We start from the raw sequence: 18,249 nt of genomic DNA, 5'->3' as shown, positions 1-18,249 counted from the left end.
ACCGGACCTGGGCTAGGACTGGGTCTGGGGGCTCCCAGAACTCAGTAGAAAATCCTACTCAGCGGGCGGGGTGGGGGAAGCACTGCGGAGTGGTGGGGGGCGGCCCAAGGGGCTGGGAGAGGGTCCGGCTCACTCTGCGCCTGGGCTGGGACTGGTCCCGCCGGCGCAGGGTAGCAGGAAGCTCTCCGCACACTCACTGGACCTGGGCTAGGACTCTCAGTGCAGTCTTTTCCAATGGTAGTGCAGCAGTGTGTATGAGTCAGTTTAAAGCCTATGTTGATCATACAGTTTCACTTTGAAGAAATGGTCAAATGGATGTGAGGAAGGTGCTCAGAGAAACACAGATGCATGTGTTCATGACATCTTCATTGTGGCCACCCCCAGAGAAATCTTGTTGAGGAGATGACTATTGTTGAGTGTGTTGATTTAGTGAAGTATGATACAGTCTTTAAAAAAGGGTAAAGGGAAAAAGCAACCTGCGCTGATGGAAAGATACTGAAAATATGCCAAGTTAAACAAAAGCAGATTATGTGACAATAGGAAAGATATAATCTCTATGTGTATTTAAAGGTCATGCATACAATTTTATAGATGTAGACAGTTTCTAGAAAAATCCAGAGGATGAAGAATAGCCCTTTAAGAACAGTTGCCGATATGGAGTGAGAATGAGACTAGAAGAGCATTTTACTGTTTATTTTAATTGTATTTCTTAGCTGGTTAAGTCTTTGCCTATAAGTATCTATTACTTTATGATTTTAAAAATGAAATACAGTAAAAAAGAAAAAGGCAAAGAAATGAAGACTGTCATTATCTGGGGTGCTGGCTTGCAAGTTCCAAGAGGCTTCTGGATGCCTGTAGGGGATTCTAGGAAGAGCGGTCCTGGGAATTGACTGGCACTTGTCGACCTCCGGTTCCTAGAATTCCTTATTTTTCTTTGCTCTCGCCTCTTTGCACCAGGTTGCTCTTCTAGAAGTCTGCATGTCCCGGTCTCCTTTCTCTGTGTCCTGTGGTTTAGATGAAGTAGTTCCATCATTCATGAAGGGGCTGTGAATAATAATTGGACCGATCCTGCCAGCACCCGGCATCCAACAGGACCAAAGGGGCCTGGGACTCAACAGAATGGCAGGGTTGAGTACTGGTTCCTTCACATCCCCATCCGTCAGTATATGAGACGTAGTCCCACCTGCCTGATTTTTAAGACACTGAAAGAGAGAGAGAGAGCCAAGTAGAGAGTCAGGCCTGCAGGTATGACAGTAATGGCAGCACTCGGAAGGCAGAAGTATCCCGAGTTCCAGAGTCTGAGACCAGCCTGGGCTACATCATGTTACCCTTCCCCCCAGTGAACATGCCTCCTAATTAAGATAACTTATCAAAAGTACCCAACACAATTTGTAATTATTTCAATGGTATGTGAAGAACTAAGATACAAAATAGATATGAAACTATATCTGAAAGTCTGGTTATGGGTATCATGACTTTAAGTTATGGTGGATGATACCAGATATGTGCAAACATCTTCTGCAAAAGGCAAGAAATGACAAGGTACAGTCAGTCAGCAGTGCCCAGGAAGGTGCAAACGCAGCTCGGTGGAAGCAGCATTTTTGGCCCATGTACCGCACACCAGGCTCTCTGCCCTCTTGGGGTATAGCAGAGCAGCCTGGGCGATGCCAGTCGGCCTCCATGCAGCAGGCCTGTGCAGCATTGTTTTGTGATAACATCCCCTCTCCCCAGAAGTGTCTGGACAATGAGTTCTTGTCCTTCATAGATCCAAGGGCAATGTTTTTAGGACCAGAGATTTTCTGTGCAGAGTCCAGAATGTTTCATCCTGAGACCTTTGGCAGGTGACTCGCTCAGAGCCAGGCAGTAGGTTGGGCTTGGCAAAACCTAGATTCCTGGAACCCTGTCTCAGAGCTTGTGCTGTAGAGTATTTGGGGTGGAGCCTGAGGAGTCCATATTTCTAGTGATTCCCAAGGTGATGGTGATGGTGGGGGTGCTGCGGGCCCAGGCTGTTATCAGAGTTCTCCAGAGGAAGAGAACCAGCAGTGTGCCTCACAGCCTCTCAGGCTTTAGTCAGCGATGGGCTGCATGTCCTGCAGAGTCTCCTGGGATGGCATCACTGGTGACATCCTAGCCACCTTCCTCTACCCAAATGCACTCTGATGTTTGCACAGGATGGCGCTGCTCACCTAAATAGCTGAGTACACTAGGATATGCTTTGGGAAACAGAAACTGGAAGAACTTGGGAAGGGGGAAAAGTGTCACTGAGGGTGATCAGAAGGACAGTAGAGGGTGAGGGGTGGTTAAACTGAGTCTATTCAGTCTGTACAATGTTGGTTTTTTTTTGTTGGGGGGACGCTGCAAATACAGTAAGTGTCCCTATAAAACCCTAAGGGGTTATGACCAGTGTAAAATTGCCTCAACCTCTGCAGGCTTAAGGGGCAGGAAGCTATCTTCTGTTTGGGGTGAGGACACCCCGTAAGGACAAATTTGGCTCTATCAGTTGTGACCAGTTTTTGGTGTGTTCTCTGTATGTTCATACGTGCATGCGTGTTTGCTCTCTTTGTGCACACGCACAGACATGTGAAGGAAAGTTTAGAAAATTATCTTCTTCTTTCTATCTTGGAACCTTTCAGGAGCTCTAAAATTGTACGGTTTGAGTTTGTACCTAGTTCCATTTTGAGTAAATAATTGTCCCTCTCTGATCTTTATAAGTTTTCATTTGTAGAATGGATTTTATGTATTTATTTTTATGTATTAGGTACAAGGTCTCACTGTGCAGCTCCGACTCATAGTGATCCACCTGCCTCAGCCTCCCCAGCACTGGGATTACACATGTGTGCCACCAGGCCTGGACTTTGTGGCTGGTGTGCCTGGGGGCAGGGCCAGTGCCCATGCTGGGGATCAAACCCCAGTCCCTGTACTTGCCTAAGCAGGTGCTTAGTCCACTGCGCTATCTCCCCAGCCCTTGTAGAATGGATTTTATAATAGTGCCTCCCCCGGAGGATGGCTGTGTTGTTTCATTCAGGCTGCTGTAACAGAATGCCACCAGGAAAGTGGCTTATGAACTACATGAATGTTTTCCTTTTGGTTCTGGCAGCTGTTAAATGCAAGATTAAGGTGCAGGGAGGTCAGGTGTCTGGTGAGGGCCTACTTTTTGCTTCTCGCTGTGTCTTCACATGGGGAAAAGGGTGATGGTTTCTGTGGGGTTGCTGTTATAAAGGCACTGATACCATTCCTGAGGGCCTCCTCCTTACGACCTAATCACCTCACAGAGGCTTCGGCTCCAAATACTATTACCTACAGGCGTTTAGGATTTCAACGTTGAAATTTGACCCAAATATTGAGGTTATGGCAGTAGTCATGAGGATTAAATATTTATATCTAAACATTCAGAATCGTACGTAGCACATAGAGCTTAATGAATGCTGGCTCTTGTGACTATGGCCTTCTATTTTTTTTTTTTTTTTATGTATTTGGTTGTTGTAGGGTCTCACTGCACAGCACAGACTCATGGTGATCCTCCTCCTTTCAGCCTCCCCAGCACTGGGATTACATGTATGTGCCACTATACCTGGACTCTGGCCTGTGCTGGGGGCGGGGCTGGTACGACATGTGCTGGGGATGGAACCGCAGTCCCTGTGCTTGCCTAAGCTTGCCCAAGCTTGCCTAACCAGGTGCTTTAGTCCGCTGAGCCATCTCGCTGGCCCCCCTCATGACTGTTAGTTTCATCCTCTGTCTCCCATCCCCACAGCTGAGAAGTCCCTTTCCTTCTACATTCCCAATTATTTTCTTCCTGTTACTTGTATTTATCTGAGGATCTAATCTTATGTAAATAATCGAGGTCTTACATTTCCTCTCACTGGCATATGATGGGTCTGTAAATAGCTCCTGAAGTTGAGGAAGCAGCCTTGATCTTTCCTTTTGTTTCTCCCTCACCCTTTCCCCTCTTCCTCCTTCTTAACCACTCATCCGTACTTGATAGCATATCATATGCATCCTTCATTCTCCTCGGGTTAGTTATAAACATGAGTCACATCTTCTCTTAAAGCTTTAAATCTGGAAGATCAGAGCTGGGCCATCATTCTGACAGCCCCACGGAGCCTTGCGGATGCCTGCACCTGGCTTGTCCTGGGTGCTCTGCAAATGTGCATTGTCCTGAATGCCACCTGGCTGGTGGCAGAGCCAGCGAGCTCTCACCTCTCACCTCCTCTGCTCCCCAGGGACAGGAGCTGACCATCCGCCAGATCTCCCTGCTCGGCTTTCGTGACTTGGTCCTGCTGAAGGTGAAGCCGGGTGACTTGCTGCTGCTGTCACAGTCCAAGCTGCCTCCGTCCATTGTCCAGATGCTGCTTGTCCTGCAGGTGAGGCCCAGGGCCCAGGGGAAGGATGGGGAAGGAGGAGCCCAAATGCCAGCGCACGTGGTCTTGGTGCAGCAGTTGTTAGCGTGTTATTTCATGTTGGTTAGTTCATTTGGTTATTTTCCGTGCATTCACTGAGTGCCTTTTGAGTCCCTCATGCTGGAATTGCAGTGGGGAGAGATGGAAGCATGTTCTTCATCCAGGAAGTGGCAGCCCTTCTCCGTTCTCCACTTGTGCGAGAGAGTCATGGGTTGCAAGCAGCACCAAAGGTCCCAGAGCTCATTAGGAGGCTTCCAGATGGGCTTCAGGATGGAACAAGACTATGCAAAGTTCCAAAGCCACTGATGAGTCCATACTTCCTGGTCTCTACTTATATCTGTTGCACCTTGCTTCTCTCTGATGCAGCCTCTTCTGTGGTACAGTCTCTCTTGGTTTTGGCCTTTTTTTCTCTGGATCATTGTGTCTGGTGTGTTGGATTGCAGCTGGTCAAGCAAGGCAAGCTACAGCTTGTGTGTTTCCAGAAAGACCACCCTGCTAGCTGTGAGTGTCTCTTACTTCCAGTTCTATTTGTGTATTTGGTATAGGGTCTCACTATGCAGATTGGACTTGTGGTGATCCGCCTGTTTTTAACCTCACCAGTGCTGGGATTACAGGCTTGCCCCACCATGCCCAGACTCTGTCCCTAGCTCCGTGCACCCCAGGGATGGGGCCGTGAGGCATGTGGGACTCAGGATTAAACCCTGGTCCTTGCCCAAGCAGGTGCTTAGTTCGCTGCACTATCTTGCTGGCCCTTTTTGTTTGTTTGGTTTGTTTGTTATTTTTTGTAGTAGCGGGGGTTGAACTCAGGACCTTGGGCTTGCCAGGCAAGTGCTTATGCCGCTAAGTTATATCCCCGGCCCTTTGCTGGCCCTTTTTACTTCCAGTTCTAAATCAGTTATAGGAAGATGAGCTAACACTTTCTAGCTACCTAGTGTTAACATTATTTACCAGGTACACACTAAAGACTTAAAACATGCTGTTTTCTTAAGTAATCAGAAAACCAATTTATGAGGTTGGCATTATTTTATTGCCATGTTACAGGTGAAGAAAGTAAAATCTAGGACATTGACACACCTGCCTGAAATCTCTTGTTTATTGAGAAATGAGATTCAGAACTGTGTATACCCTACATCCTCCTCAAAGGAAAGACTCTGATTGGTCCACCTTAGGCTAAGTGATTTCCCTTTGCCCAATCAGCCATGACCTTGAGTAGAAACAGGTAGCACAAACATAGCCTCTTTGGCCCATTCCTACGGATCTCCGAGAACAGGGCTACTTTCTCAGGCTCCATTCCTGATCCAGCTAACGGTGACCCCAGCCACCTTCAGGGCAGGAATGGAGTGTCAGGCACAAGGCCCCCGACTGGTGTCCTTTTTTGATTCTCTCAGCCAGGTCATCATTCAGGGCATTTGTCTTCTTTCCTGTAATTCCAGAGGAGGAAGAGCTGCCTTACAGGAAAAGGGTGGGTGTAATTGGCCGGAATAGAAATGGTAGTTTGAACATCTTTATTTAGGGAAGGTAAAAAAGACGGGAAATAGGAAAGTATGTGTGCAGGTTGCATCAGAGAAGTTGAAATCAGAGCTTGACTCCCAAGTAAGGAGCAGAGAAAATAACCCCCGAGGATCATAAGATTAGAGAAGCTGGGCCTGCACCCTCTCATTTCCATTGATGGTATTCTGGGGACCAGAAGACATTCCTTTACGGTCTTGGAAGGAGAGCTGATGCTTTCCTGCAGGTGAGCTTCTCAGCTGTGGGTGCTGGGGTGGGGGGATCTATTCCTCCAGAGAAAATGCCCAGCACATTCCTAGGTTCTGGGCCCCACACTGGACAGCCTGATAACCCCATAAGGAAGTTGTCACTGTCTGCAGAGAGCCCTAAAAGACAGATTCTACTGCTCGCCTCCTCCCTCTGCCCTGGCTTCCACCCCATCTGCTCTCTGAGGGTCAGCTGCAAACTCTCCAGCAGTACTTGGCTGACCTTAGTTCGGGACACAGTGCATGACTGTACCCTGGCCTTGGGCCCTGCTGCATCTCCAGCTTCATCTGGAACTGACTTCCCTGGAGCCAGCCTTGCTTGCCCTGTTGCAGCAGACCTTGATGCGCGCTGTGCCCTCTGCTTGGAACACTGGGCTTCCTTCCTCCGAGGCAGACCCTCATGCTTCCTTCTCACACTTTATCCTTGCACCCAGCCCCATCACTAGCACACAGTAGGTCCTCACTAAACACTGCTCAGTGACTGATGACACCAGCTAGTGAGAGGCCGGGTAGGACTGACCCCAGTCCTTGGCTTCCAGTCCCACCACGATTGATGGCCCTGCCAGGCTTCCTCTCTCAGCACACAAAAGGGCAGCCAGAGAGGCTCCATGGTCACAAGAGATTTCTGGAAAGTGGGGGAAGGAAGCTGTCCCTCCAGTGCCTGTACCACTGTGTTTCACATTTCAAGCAGAGGTGGAGGTTCAGAGAGATTTACTCACTAACTTAGCATCATAGTGCATGTGCCTGGGGTTCAACTGGTCAGCCATCCTTGTGAATACTCCCCGCCTCCTCCTGCTTTTCCTGGTACTGGGAATTGAAGCCAGGGCTTTCTCACTGAGCCCCACTCCCTGTCCTTTTTTGCATTTTCAGACAGTGTCTTCTTAAGTACCTAAGTTACTCAGGCTAGTTCCTAAGTGATCCCCTTGCCTCGGCTTCTCGGAGCTGGGGTTACAGATGTGCCCCAATGGGGTGCTGGCTCCAGTTCTCTCTGGGCTACCTGGCCATAGTCCTCTGCACTGTGCTCTCCCCCACTTGGGAGCTGTGGAGCTCTGGGCATGTGACAGTGACAGATGGATGCGGGTCTTTCCCCAGCTTAGGTCCATGTTCTTGAGCCCAGGGCCAGCCCCTGGATCAGGATGCTTTCACAGGTGGCACGGCCTGGGGCTATTCCTATTGCAGGAAATTTAGCCCCTGTACTAAGGGCTGTTCATCCCCTCTCCAATCCTTCTTTGCCACTGCTTTAGGAGATCTGAAAGTCCTTTCCCCAAAATGACCTAGCGTAAGGAGCTAGTAAGGAGGAGAGGCCCTTCCTCAGCCTTTAGCTATCCCTTTTCCATTGCTCTTCCAAAGTGTTACTTTTTTTTTTTTTTTCTAGTACTGGGGATTGAATTCAGGACCTTGCACTTGCCAGGCAAGCACTTATTCTACTGATCTATCTCCCCAGCCCTCCAAAGTGTTTCTGAACCAACTCCTTCCTCCCAAACTATCTGAGTGGTGTCTCTTCCCATAGGCAGAGTACAGTTTGGGCAGTGTCCTCAAACTGTTCAAGGATTAAGAGCCCCGAGGGCCCCGGCCAGCCAGGTAGGATAGGTCTGACTGCCTGGTTGCCTATCACGAAATCCGCATTCTTTCTGCTACTTGAACATTGCAGGGGTCTTGCGTCATCATTTGTGCTGTACCACAATACTTCCCGAGCTGGTGTAGTATCCGGGCAAGGGCCATGTGCAGGGCAGCAGCCCGGTTCCTAGGAGAAGCGGCCATGCAAGTCGTGTTCATCACACATTTTCCTTTTACCTTTGGGGGCTTCTCTTTTTTTTTTTTTTTTTTTTTTTTTTTTTTTTTTTTTTTTTTTTGGGTCTGTCCGTGCATTTGTTGCCTGGGGTGTGCAGAATCTTAGAAGAGAACCTGGAAAGAATAAAACAGTCTCCTGGGGGCTGGTGAGATAGCTCAGCAGACTAAGTGCCTGTTTAGGCAAGTGCAGGGACCATGTTCGATCCCAGGCACCACATGCTGTGCCAGCCCCATCGCCAGAGCGAGGTGAGCCCACAGAATCCGGGCATAGTGGCACATGCCTAAAATCCCAGCGCTGGGGAGGCTGAAAACAGGAGGATCACTGTAAATCTGAGCTGTGTCGTGAGACCCTGTAACAACCAAATACATTTCAAAATAAATACAAACAAAAGGGGCTGGGGAGATAGCTCAGTAGAATAAGTACTTGCCTGGCAAGTGCAAGGGACTGAGTTCAGTCTCCAGTTCTGCCCAAAAAATAAAATAAAAATACAAACAAAAACAGTCTCCTGGGCTTGGAGAACTAGTCCAGGTCATTTGTGGCTGACACTGCCCTGCTTCTGAGGCCTGGTGTGGTTCCTGGGAAGCACGAATAGGCTCCCTGTCTCCTGCTGCCTGGAGGCCTCTTCCAGTACATATGTATGTGTGTGTGTGTGTGTGTGTGTGTGTGTGTGTGTGTGTAACTTTCCCCTTATTTCCCCCATTTTTTCTCCGCTAACTCCATTTCCTTCCACATCGGAGCCTCCTGCCACCCACTGCACTCATCTGTGGAGATGCAGTGGGAAGGGCAGTGAAGGCCTGTGCCTCTGGAAGCTTTACCTCGCCTGGCTCCTGACCGCAGGAGTCACCACTTCCGGTTCACTCCTTGACCATCTCATCTCCTTCCTGCTCCAGCCCTTAAACACTTCAGTGTAGCAGAGCATTTCCACTTCAGAGAAAACCTTGCAAAATCTGCTTCGTGAATTTGACATGATGAGCTAGCTGAGCACAGCCCCATCCTGCTTGCTCAGGCCCCTGTCCTTGGCCGGCTGACTCTGCTTCCTTGCAGCCTTGTGAAGGAGAGAAAGCCTTCAGTGCCTTTCCAGTATGGAAGGTGAATTGCCAAGGAGCCTGCTGCGTCCCTACATGCACTAAGCACTGGCTTCTTTCTGGTTCAGTATAGATGGTCACACTGAGTGTGTGCACTGTGGGTGGCATTTATTGGAGGCTGCGTCCCGAGGCCTCCTGTCAAGCTGGCCTTCTCAACCGGCTCCTTGTTCTGCTACCAGTGGGCCTAATTCTAGAACCCGCTCCCTCTCATCAACTGAACTCTTCCATATTCTTTCCCTGTCTCTGGTCTGTTAAGAAGTGGCAGGAAGATGGGCTGGGTGCCAGGTGCTTAGGGCTTTTGTCATTTACTGGCTAGCTCTGTGTCTTTATTTCTGATCCATAGAAGGGGAGAGTGAAAGCACCCCTCTGCCTGGTTGGTGGGGGCATCTGTGTATGAATTCATGGGAAGTGCTTACTACAGTTCCCTTGCAGGGTGGATCAGCCGTGGGTCACAGAGCTGGAGCCAGGACTGTCCCCTGCAGGCTGCCTTGGTAGAGCCCAGTGGGAGAGGCCACCATGTTGTCCCCATGCACTGTTCTAACCACTGTGACAAGTGACAAGGGCTTTGGCACTCAGTGTGCTTTGTTCTAGGCCCAGGGGGGCTCCTGCCCTGTCCAGGGGAGGGCATCAGATGCTCGCTGGAGCAGGCGTCTTCACTGACCTCTGTCTGATGTTCACTTCCAGAGCGTTCACGAGCCCACAGGCCCGAGCGAGGGCTTCCTGCAGCTGGAGGAGCTGGTGAAGCAGGTGGTTTCTCCTTTCCTGGGCATCGGCAGTGACCGTGGCTTCTCAGGCACCACATACACACTGGGTAAGGGGCACTGCCCTCGAGCCATCAGGAGCCTTGGGGACACACCAAGCACCCACTGCACGCTGAGGGCTTGGTTTCTGATGTGGGTCCCTGCTCACATGTGTGTGCAACTCTCCCCTCTCCCTTCCCTGCTGTGTCATAGCAGCCTCCTCACTCCCCCTTGGTGGTTCCTCCCGAGGACTAACACCCAGCTTTGTGGTGACGCCTGTCTGATCCATATCTTTGATCAGTGGCTTTGATCTTTTTCCTGTGCCCGAGACATTAATTTTTCTGTCTGATATCAGAAATTGTGCTGTATTTCTCCGTCCCATAGTAGATTTGCCCTTGAAAGCAGCTCCAGATGTGAGGCCAATTTGTCTCCTGTGTAGTCAGGTGTTCTTGAAATGCTGTCCCCAACCCCGTCTACTTCCATAGGGACTTCCAGAGCCTCCATTGCAAGGGGAGTTCCTGGATCTGGGGACAAATCCTGTTGGGGCATTTCTGATGCTGTGAAGCTATGTCAGCATCCAGCTCTGTCCTAGGTCCCCCGGAAAATCTAGAGATAAATCAGAGTTGTTCCTTCTCTGTGAGATCGCAGTATAGATGGTCCGACTAGAAATAGCCACATAGTATAATACCAGATTGTTTTCAGTGCAAACACAGCCTTGGTAGAAACACTGTGTGATAAAGCTTTTCATAAAGGTATTCTTCAGTGACTGTCCAAATGTAAGTCTTTAAAAATGCAGGGACTTCTTGTCCAGGGCTCTGCCTATAGCAAGGCAGAGAGGCCACTTGCATCAGGGGGATCGCAGGGAGCTGTACCCCAACACCAGGGCAGCCAGCACTGACAGAGACCCGCAGAGCAAGAAACAGATTCCCTGAACTTGGTGCATAGCACCCCTCCCCTTGCTAGAATGGACTTGTGACTGAGCTTCAAAGCCAGCAAGGAGGGGCTCCTGCCCTTCTTGGGCCTCCCAACTGCAGACAAAGGCAGAGCCTCTCCTGGCAGTGTTCCTGGCTGTGGTCATGGTCATGTTTCTCGGGAGACGCCAGCTTCCCCACAGCTGCCATGGAGTGGAGGTGCCGGCCCAGTCCGCTGCCTGCCAAGCTCTCTGCCTACCGTCACTCGCCTCATTCACCCACTCCACCCGGGAGCCAGAAGGAGCCAGGCTTGAAACAATACCAAAGGAATGGAAACAGCATCCTGGCCTCTCTGCTCTGAGGGGCTCAGCTGGGTGCCATGTTGCTGCAGTCGCCTGGAGCCCTCTTTCCTGCTGCTGCCCCAGATGACTGAGTTAGGGGACCCTGGGGACCCAAGGAGATGTCAGGTTAGCTGGGCCTTGGCAGGACCTCTGTCATTATGGCCAAATGACAGTGTAGGAGAGGTAAAAAAATTTACTTCAACTCTCATAAATTCTTGGTTGGAAGAGGCCCTGTAGGAGATTGACAAGAAAAAGATAAACAGGAGAACATGTGTGTTCAGTTCACACAGGTTTGGGAGACAGCAAGGGAGCACGGAGCTCTCAGGTAGGTAGTTTTTCACACAAGATCTAGAGTAGATTTGGGGTTTGTTCACTGAGGCCCACTCTAAGAGGGGATACCTCTGGCTTTCCAAGTAAAATAAGAGTAATTATATATTTTTGTGGAATTGTGAGGCAAAGGCCAGAGTCTTTATGCTTATACCAAGGCCTTCGGAGGGTTGTCTCAGGAGGGACAGACAGGGAAGGACACTACCTTCTCTTACTCAGTATTCAGTTTTTCACTCTTTTGGCAAATGCATGTTGAGCCCCTTCCCCAGGGCATGGGGAGGCACTGCACCTCTACCAGTGAGTGAACTGGAGCTTTCCCTGTGCTCCAGGGCACATGGTCAGTGAGGAACTGTGGATAAGGCAGAGACTCATCAGTGAGCCAAAATTCTGAGTGCGAGTTCAGGGCCAGGGAGAACACAGCAGGACTTCACCTGGACAGTGAAAGCAGAACAGGCCCACTGGAGGAAGTAATGTCTGTTGTGGGCTCCTGAGCATGAAGAGAAGTTTGCTGAGGAAACCAGGAGGGGACAGTGGCCAGGCAATGGGAAGGGACTTGGGGGAGGCAGGGGGGACTTAGCAGATGGTGAGTGAACCACGTGGTGGAGAGCTTGAGGAACCATCAGAGCTTTAGAGGTGCACAGTGGTAGTGCCAAGGGAAGCCCTGGGCACAGGTAGAATCCTGGGCACTGTGCTGGGCAGCCTGGGCACTTCACGGCAAAGGTGAGGCTGGTGTGGGGGTGAAGGTCCCCTGGCTCTTGGGGGTCAGGCTTCCCCAGTTATAAGCTGTTTAGGCTCCATCAGCTGCCCCACCCTACATCACTGACCCCCCCCCCCCCCGAATCCCTTAGTCCCAGAGGAATCCTCAGCCAGATAGTTTATCCACACCTCTAGAAACCAGAAGAGCCCAAGTGGCCTTCCTGGCTGTGCACACCCCTTCCCAGAGCAGGGAAAGAGGCCTCTCTGCCTCAGTCTGCTCCTCACAGTGGGGTGGGAAGCTAGCATTTATACCCCTTTGGGCTGGGGGCTGCTAGCACCTGGCTGCCATAAAAACTAAGGAGCCATGTTGGGCATAAGAGATTCCTCGCAGCATCCCTGGGACTGAGGCAGTGTCTGGCTAGGTCAAGGGAGCTGGGGGTCCTCTGCTTGGAGCTGCTCCTAGAGCAGGGAGGAGGCACCCTCATGAGCTGCGCAAGCTCACCCACCAACACATTTCTCCCTGCTGCAGTCTGCTGATGCCTTAGCCCCGGGGGTCCAGCATGGGGGCAGAGGGATGTGCGTTTGGGAGGGTCTCTCTCTGCAGGCCTCTCTCCCTGGACAGCTGAGGCTTGCTTCAAAGAGAACAGAGGCATGGCCCCAGGTCCAGGGCGGAGAATGGTGTGTGGATGAGTACGGCCTCTCCTCCAAAGCCACTCTTCTAGAGCAGTGGGGATGTGGGGGCCAGAAAAAGAGAACAGTGAGATTTTTATAAAAGCAAAAGGCAGATCTGTCAGAGGCCAGGTCCGATTCCTGCTGTTACAGGGAAGATACCAGACGTCCAACATGATGTAAGAGAGACTTTATATTCTCAACCTGTTCAATGTCTGATTCACCAGGTTGTGTTCTCTAAAAATCAAAGAATGAAGTCTAGGGACAGCAGAGGTTAAAAGTGGGCAATATTTATTGAGAGATAGAAACCTCCTGTGGGAGGAAGAGAAGGGGTCTCTAATGGGTAGCTGAGGGACCTCCCCATAAGGAAAGTGTACAAAGCAAAACTCACATGGGTACAATGTGGATTACAGCTGGGACCAACCAATAAGATCATTAGTACAGCCGCTTAGATAACATTGATCCAATAGGGAAGCAGGTCGCATGCTCATTGGGCTGAAAGATCAAAGAACTTCTCGGGTAGGTGAGGGATCTGGGCTCTCGGTGGCCCACTGGCGGGCCATGTCTGCTGGTCAGGTTTAGCCACTTCCTCTCGGGGAGGCCTGGCCTCCAACTGATGTTTCTCAGACCAATGCTGCAGGGGGATTTCACTTTTTTTTTTGACATTTCATTACTACTTATTTTATCAAAGCTTTGTTTCCTTTTATGCATAAAATACAAAAGAAAAGTTAAAACGTTGTCTGTTAAGCATTAGAAGGAAGGCAGTTTTGGAGACTAAAACAGAAATCTCCCTGGACATCTTTTTGCTGTAAGGTTTCAATGCCCTTGAGGCCATGTCTGACAGCCTAGAATATTTTCTACCTAGCTTTGCTGTCCATAACAATACTACCTTTCAAGTTTCCCAAGTGTGAGAGCCCGCTCCTAGGTGTCCCAGCCCACCGTTTCCCTCTCTGGAGCAAAAAGCCTGCTGAATTTCTATCATACAACAGCCTTGGTGCCCCCCCACCCCTCCTTGTGTTGTGTCTAGGGGGCCCTTCTCCCCTGTGCTCTACGGTGAGACAGCAGGACAGTGTGACCAGGAGGTAGACTGGGGCTTTCAGATGAGGCCAGAGGGGAGCCCTCAATGGGCCTGGTGTTGCAGGGGTCACAATGGCTCGTAGAGATCAAAGGCCTGGGAGCAGGCACCCCAACAAAGGGCCTGAGGTAGGAGGGATCCGGTTTTGCTTCCTTTTCTTCCTTTCCAGGATTTGAAAGGAGCTGCCATTGTTGGCTCCTGGCAGGGGGATGGAAGCCAGAGCTCAGAGATGCCTGGGGAGGAGGCAGGAATGAAGGCCCTTCCCCCACACCTGGGGAAAACAAGCGGGAGGCCCAGGAGGAGGCCTGGCACCGGCCAGGGTGGCAGGATGTGAGGTCCTCATCACACTCAGTCGCCTCCGCCTCCAGTGAGGGCCAAGCTCCTGCCTCCCTGGTGCAGAGCACAAACAGAGGAGGAGGAGCACAGAGGTGGAGGAGCAGGAAGCAGGCTGGGGAGCCAGGCCCCCATGGGGCCCAGCAGGGGCTCACTCCCTGGGGTGCAGCTGACGCACTTGTCCCAGGGTTGGCTTGAGGTCTGGCAGAGCTGACGAGGAAGTACTGTCTGCCAGCGGACTTGACACAGCCGTCCGCCACTGTGGGCTCGGCTGGCTCGGCCCACACCCAGTCTTGGAGACCAAAACATTCCCCCAGAAAAGCAGAAGGAAGAGCTGAGGCCGCTGCAGGAGTCACTGGTGTGGGAAGAGCAGGGCCTTGGAGGTCACAGGGGCCAGGGCGCAGCTGTGTGGCCCAGAGAAAGGTCCACACATCTCTGAGCTGCAGAGGGATGAGTATGGAGGACCAGCAGGAGGAAGCTGTGCAGACACAGCTCCAGGCCAGGGCTGGACAGAGGCACCAAGTGCTGTTAGGGCCCCAGCCAGAGCAGCGTGGCGCCGCGGGAACCGCCCTCGTGGGAGGCTGTGTGTGTTTCCTACTGTCCCTCCCTGGAGCCCAAGGCCACGTCCTGGTTCCTGTGGAGATGTGGCCTGACCATTCCTCTCCTAGAGCATAAGCCAGCTGAGGGCAGGCAATGCATTGCCATTTGCTCATGTACGGGGGTGAAGGTGAGGGGTCAGGCTGGGTTATACTGTCCTCTGCAAAATCCTCAGGAAGAGACCGTGCACTGAAGCACCCACTCAGATTTTCATGCTTTTCAGAGATTTCAGTCCATAATCAGCTGGAGGCATAGCGGGGGGCAACAGGTCAAGGTGCAGAAGACAGAAAAAGCAACAAGAGGAGGGAGGGGGTTGCGAGCCCCTTTTCCTGCCATATATATATATATATATATGTTTTATTTTTTGTATTTTTTTGGGAAGGGTCTATCGGGTATTCAGGGAATTACTACTAGATCAGACTCATAGTGATTCTCCTGTTTACAGGCTCCCAAGTGCTGGGATTACAGGTGCACACCACCACTCCCAGTCTCAATTGCTGTCTCAGCATGCCCCGGGGGAGGGGCCAGCATGGCAGGCCTGGGGATCGAACCCCAGCCCCTGTGCCTGCTTGGAGGCGCTTTAATCCACTGAGCTATTTGGCTGGCCATATATATATATATATATATATATATATATATATATATATGTATGTATGTATTTTTTTAAAGAGAAAAAATATATAACAAAAGTTTCAAAGCAAGTTAGTAGGGGAGTTACAATACTTAATACATTATGTATTGTCTTCATGGTACTTATTCAGGGAACAAGACATAGACAGTCTCCTGTCCAAGCAATATGAACACAAACCTTTCTTGTTGATGAAGTAAACCTAGCTGTATAATTATCTTAATTTTGTGTGTGTGTGTATATATACATATTTTTTTTTCTTTTCTTTTTCCTTTCCCCTTTCCCCCAACACAGTTTGTCCTTTCTTTTGAACAGTTTCTTCCCAATTCACAAACTCTCTTGTACATTTTGGACCTTCCTTACCCACTCAGTTTCTTCCACTAGGGAGACACTTGGATGTTTATACATGTGGGTCTGATTTGTTTCACTTATGAGTGTGGTCTCAGGTTGCACCCATTTACCTGTAAGTCCAGTCTATGCTGTAAGCAGGCTACCTACCCCGGGCTGGGTGTCTGTGCCCTCCTCTTGCACAGGCTGAGGATGTTTACAAAGTGAAGACCCTGGCCCCCTGCTGTGTCAGCTAAACTTCTAAACTTCTCCAGCGGATGCAATGAATCAACCATTACAACATCTTAGGGTATAAATAGCCGCCCTAGGGCATGTCCTCTACACCCCAGGATGTAGATCTGCTGAGTCACTTAGTTAAGCTTCTAAACTTCTCAAGTTGACACAACTTATGAGACATCACAGATGGTCTCCCGGAGCCCTTTGCACACACTCTCCTTGGCGCATGCCATCAGCCAGGTGCCCATAGAAATCACGCATCCTATTCTCATTTCCTCCGGAGATGCTGCACGACTCAGTCATGCAAACAGCCCCTCTACTTAGCACGTGTGGGCCTAGCCTTTGTTCTCACTTTTTCCTCTAACGGAATGGCCTGTCCTGGCCACAAGGGGCCTGCCCCAAGTTTTAGCCACATGGTACAATCAATCCAGCATCAGCACTGCTATTTTAGGGGCCGGGGAGATGGCTCAGTAGAATAAGCGCTTCCCTGGCAAGCACAAGGGCCTGAGTTCAATCCCTGGTTCTAAAAAAAAAAAAAAAAAAAAAAGAACACTGCTACTTTTCAGATACCCTTTGCTCGAAGAGAGTATTCCTCTCCCTCCTGTAATATACTGTTTGAGTCTCTCTCAACAGTAGATGTGCCGGGCGCCCGTCTGCCTCCTTGGCCCACCATCTGCGCACCCCTCCCTCAGCGGGTAGGTGCCTGGTCTCACGAGCACAGGATCTGCTGGTAGTCTGTGTTTCCAGAACAGGTCCAGTCTGGTCTGCTGCTAGGCTCCGGACTGGTTGGAATTGGCAAAGGCTTCCCTGTGGCCGATCCGAAGTGCATGCTTCTAACAGCAGTGTGAGAGCAACCAGCTGTTCTCAAGGGCATTTTTAAAAAGGATGGTTCTTTAATGAGGTCCTTGCTGCTTTGAACCCTTCTGGTGTTTATATTTTATAGGTATCGATCTTTGTGGTTGTAAAAATAATGCATGATTATTTTAAGAATGGAGCGTTGCAGAAACACGTGGCTTAGAGAGGACTAGCGCTCCTGCCTAGATTCTTTCTTCTTGCTTTCTCCTCGTACTGGGTCTTCTATCCCCAAAGAGGGCCAATGACCCAGCCCCTGCCGGACAGTAATGCCCTCTTGTTCCATACCTGCTGGGGGCAGTGTTCGCTATGGCTTGACTTTAGCGGGCGAGCTGGGCAAGCAGCATGTGCGGGGCTGGCAGCTGCAGAGCCCTGAGACGTGGTGCTGTGCAGTGGAGAAAGCAGGCACTGCTATTTAGGGTCTAAGCGACCTGGGGCTGGCCCTGCTGGTCACCTGTGCAGGGGACAAAGACCAAGTGCACCTGTTGCAGAGTAAGATTAAGATCGAAGAGAGAGACTACAGATTGGAAGGAACACACTGAATTCTATGGATTATCATTTGGTTCGAAAAATTATTGCCACCAAATAGCACCCTTGGGGTTCTGAGCCAGTTGACTCAAGAATCATTCATACACGCATGCACGCACGCACGCAGACGCAGTGATGGTTGCTGCCACCACCTTCACCATTTGCAGGTAGACGCTGGGATGTGTGCATCTGTCACTCACCCAGGAGCACGAATTCCCAGAGTTGGCACACTTGTCCAGGCCCCCAGACCCACAGCAAGAGCAGAGAGCCTCTGTGTGGCCGTGTCTCCAGTCTCTCCACATCCTTGAATTTGCAGCGTGGCCCGAGGGGCTCTACAGCCAGTCTCTGAGCAGCACTGTGACTTCCCCTCAGAGATGGCCCCATCTTGTCCACGTGTAACAAGAACCCTGATATCGCCTGGCCTCTCTACTGCATTGCTTCCTCTGCTGGGGGAGAAAGCCTTTCTTTGGGGGTTTTAAGGAGTTGGGGAGGGACACTGTGGAAAGGAAGTAACAATGACAGGTAAAGACAGGGTGAGGTGTCCACCTGAAATGAAGGCTGAGAGCATTCATGCAAAGAACCGGCCTTTTCCTCAGCTCTGTATGGCCACATCTCCAGTCTCTCCACATCCTTGAATTTGCTCTCCCAGGCCCAAGCCGTGGAACTGGCCAGGCAACTCGCACCTCCTCTGCCTCACTCAGTCTGTGCTGCTGCTCTTGGTGCTGATGCCCTGAAGGAGCCAGGCAGGGAAGGAAGCCTTGGGGAGAGCGTGGCCAGGAGGGCTCCTGTGGGTCTGAGGGACACCAGAGGGCCATGGCTATCCTGTGGCCCTAGACTGCGCGTGGGACTCTGTCCTCGCTCTGACCCTGTACAAGTGGGAGAGGGGAGTTCCCAGGAATGGGGGTGCTGCCTGCCGTACTTCCTCCTTTGGGAGGCTTTGCTGCCTGACTGCCTGGTTCT

At 50.8% G+C, this 18,249-nt stretch overlaps 1 protein-coding gene across 6 annotated transcripts in view; it reads left to right on the top strand.

The window, feature by feature from the left end:
- The window catches only part of Prr5l (proline rich 5 like), an 83,866-nt gene that overhangs the window by 60,293 nt on the left and 5,324 nt on the right, over positions 1–18,249 (top strand). For all 6 annotated transcript variants that reach the window (XM_023710775.1, XM_023710776.1, XM_004627040.2 and 3 more), the window contains 2 exons: positions 4,221–4,361; positions 9,713–9,839. In XM_023710775.1, coding sequence (XP_023566543.1) covers positions 4,221–4,361; positions 9,713–9,839 — 268 coding nt within the window. The remainder of the gene's footprint in view (positions 1–4,220; positions 4,362–9,712; positions 9,840–18,249) is intronic.

This window comes from Octodon degus, unplaced genomic scaffold (genome assembly GCF_000260255.1).
Source record: "Octodon degus isolate 3935 unplaced genomic scaffold, OctDeg1.0 scaffold00018, whole genome shotgun sequence".
NCBI classification, from domain to species: domain Eukaryota; kingdom Metazoa; phylum Chordata; class Mammalia; order Rodentia; family Octodontidae; genus Octodon; species Octodon degus.
The sequence above is the reverse complement of the archived record's forward strand: the minus strand, read 5'-3'. Positions and strand labels throughout refer to the sequence as shown.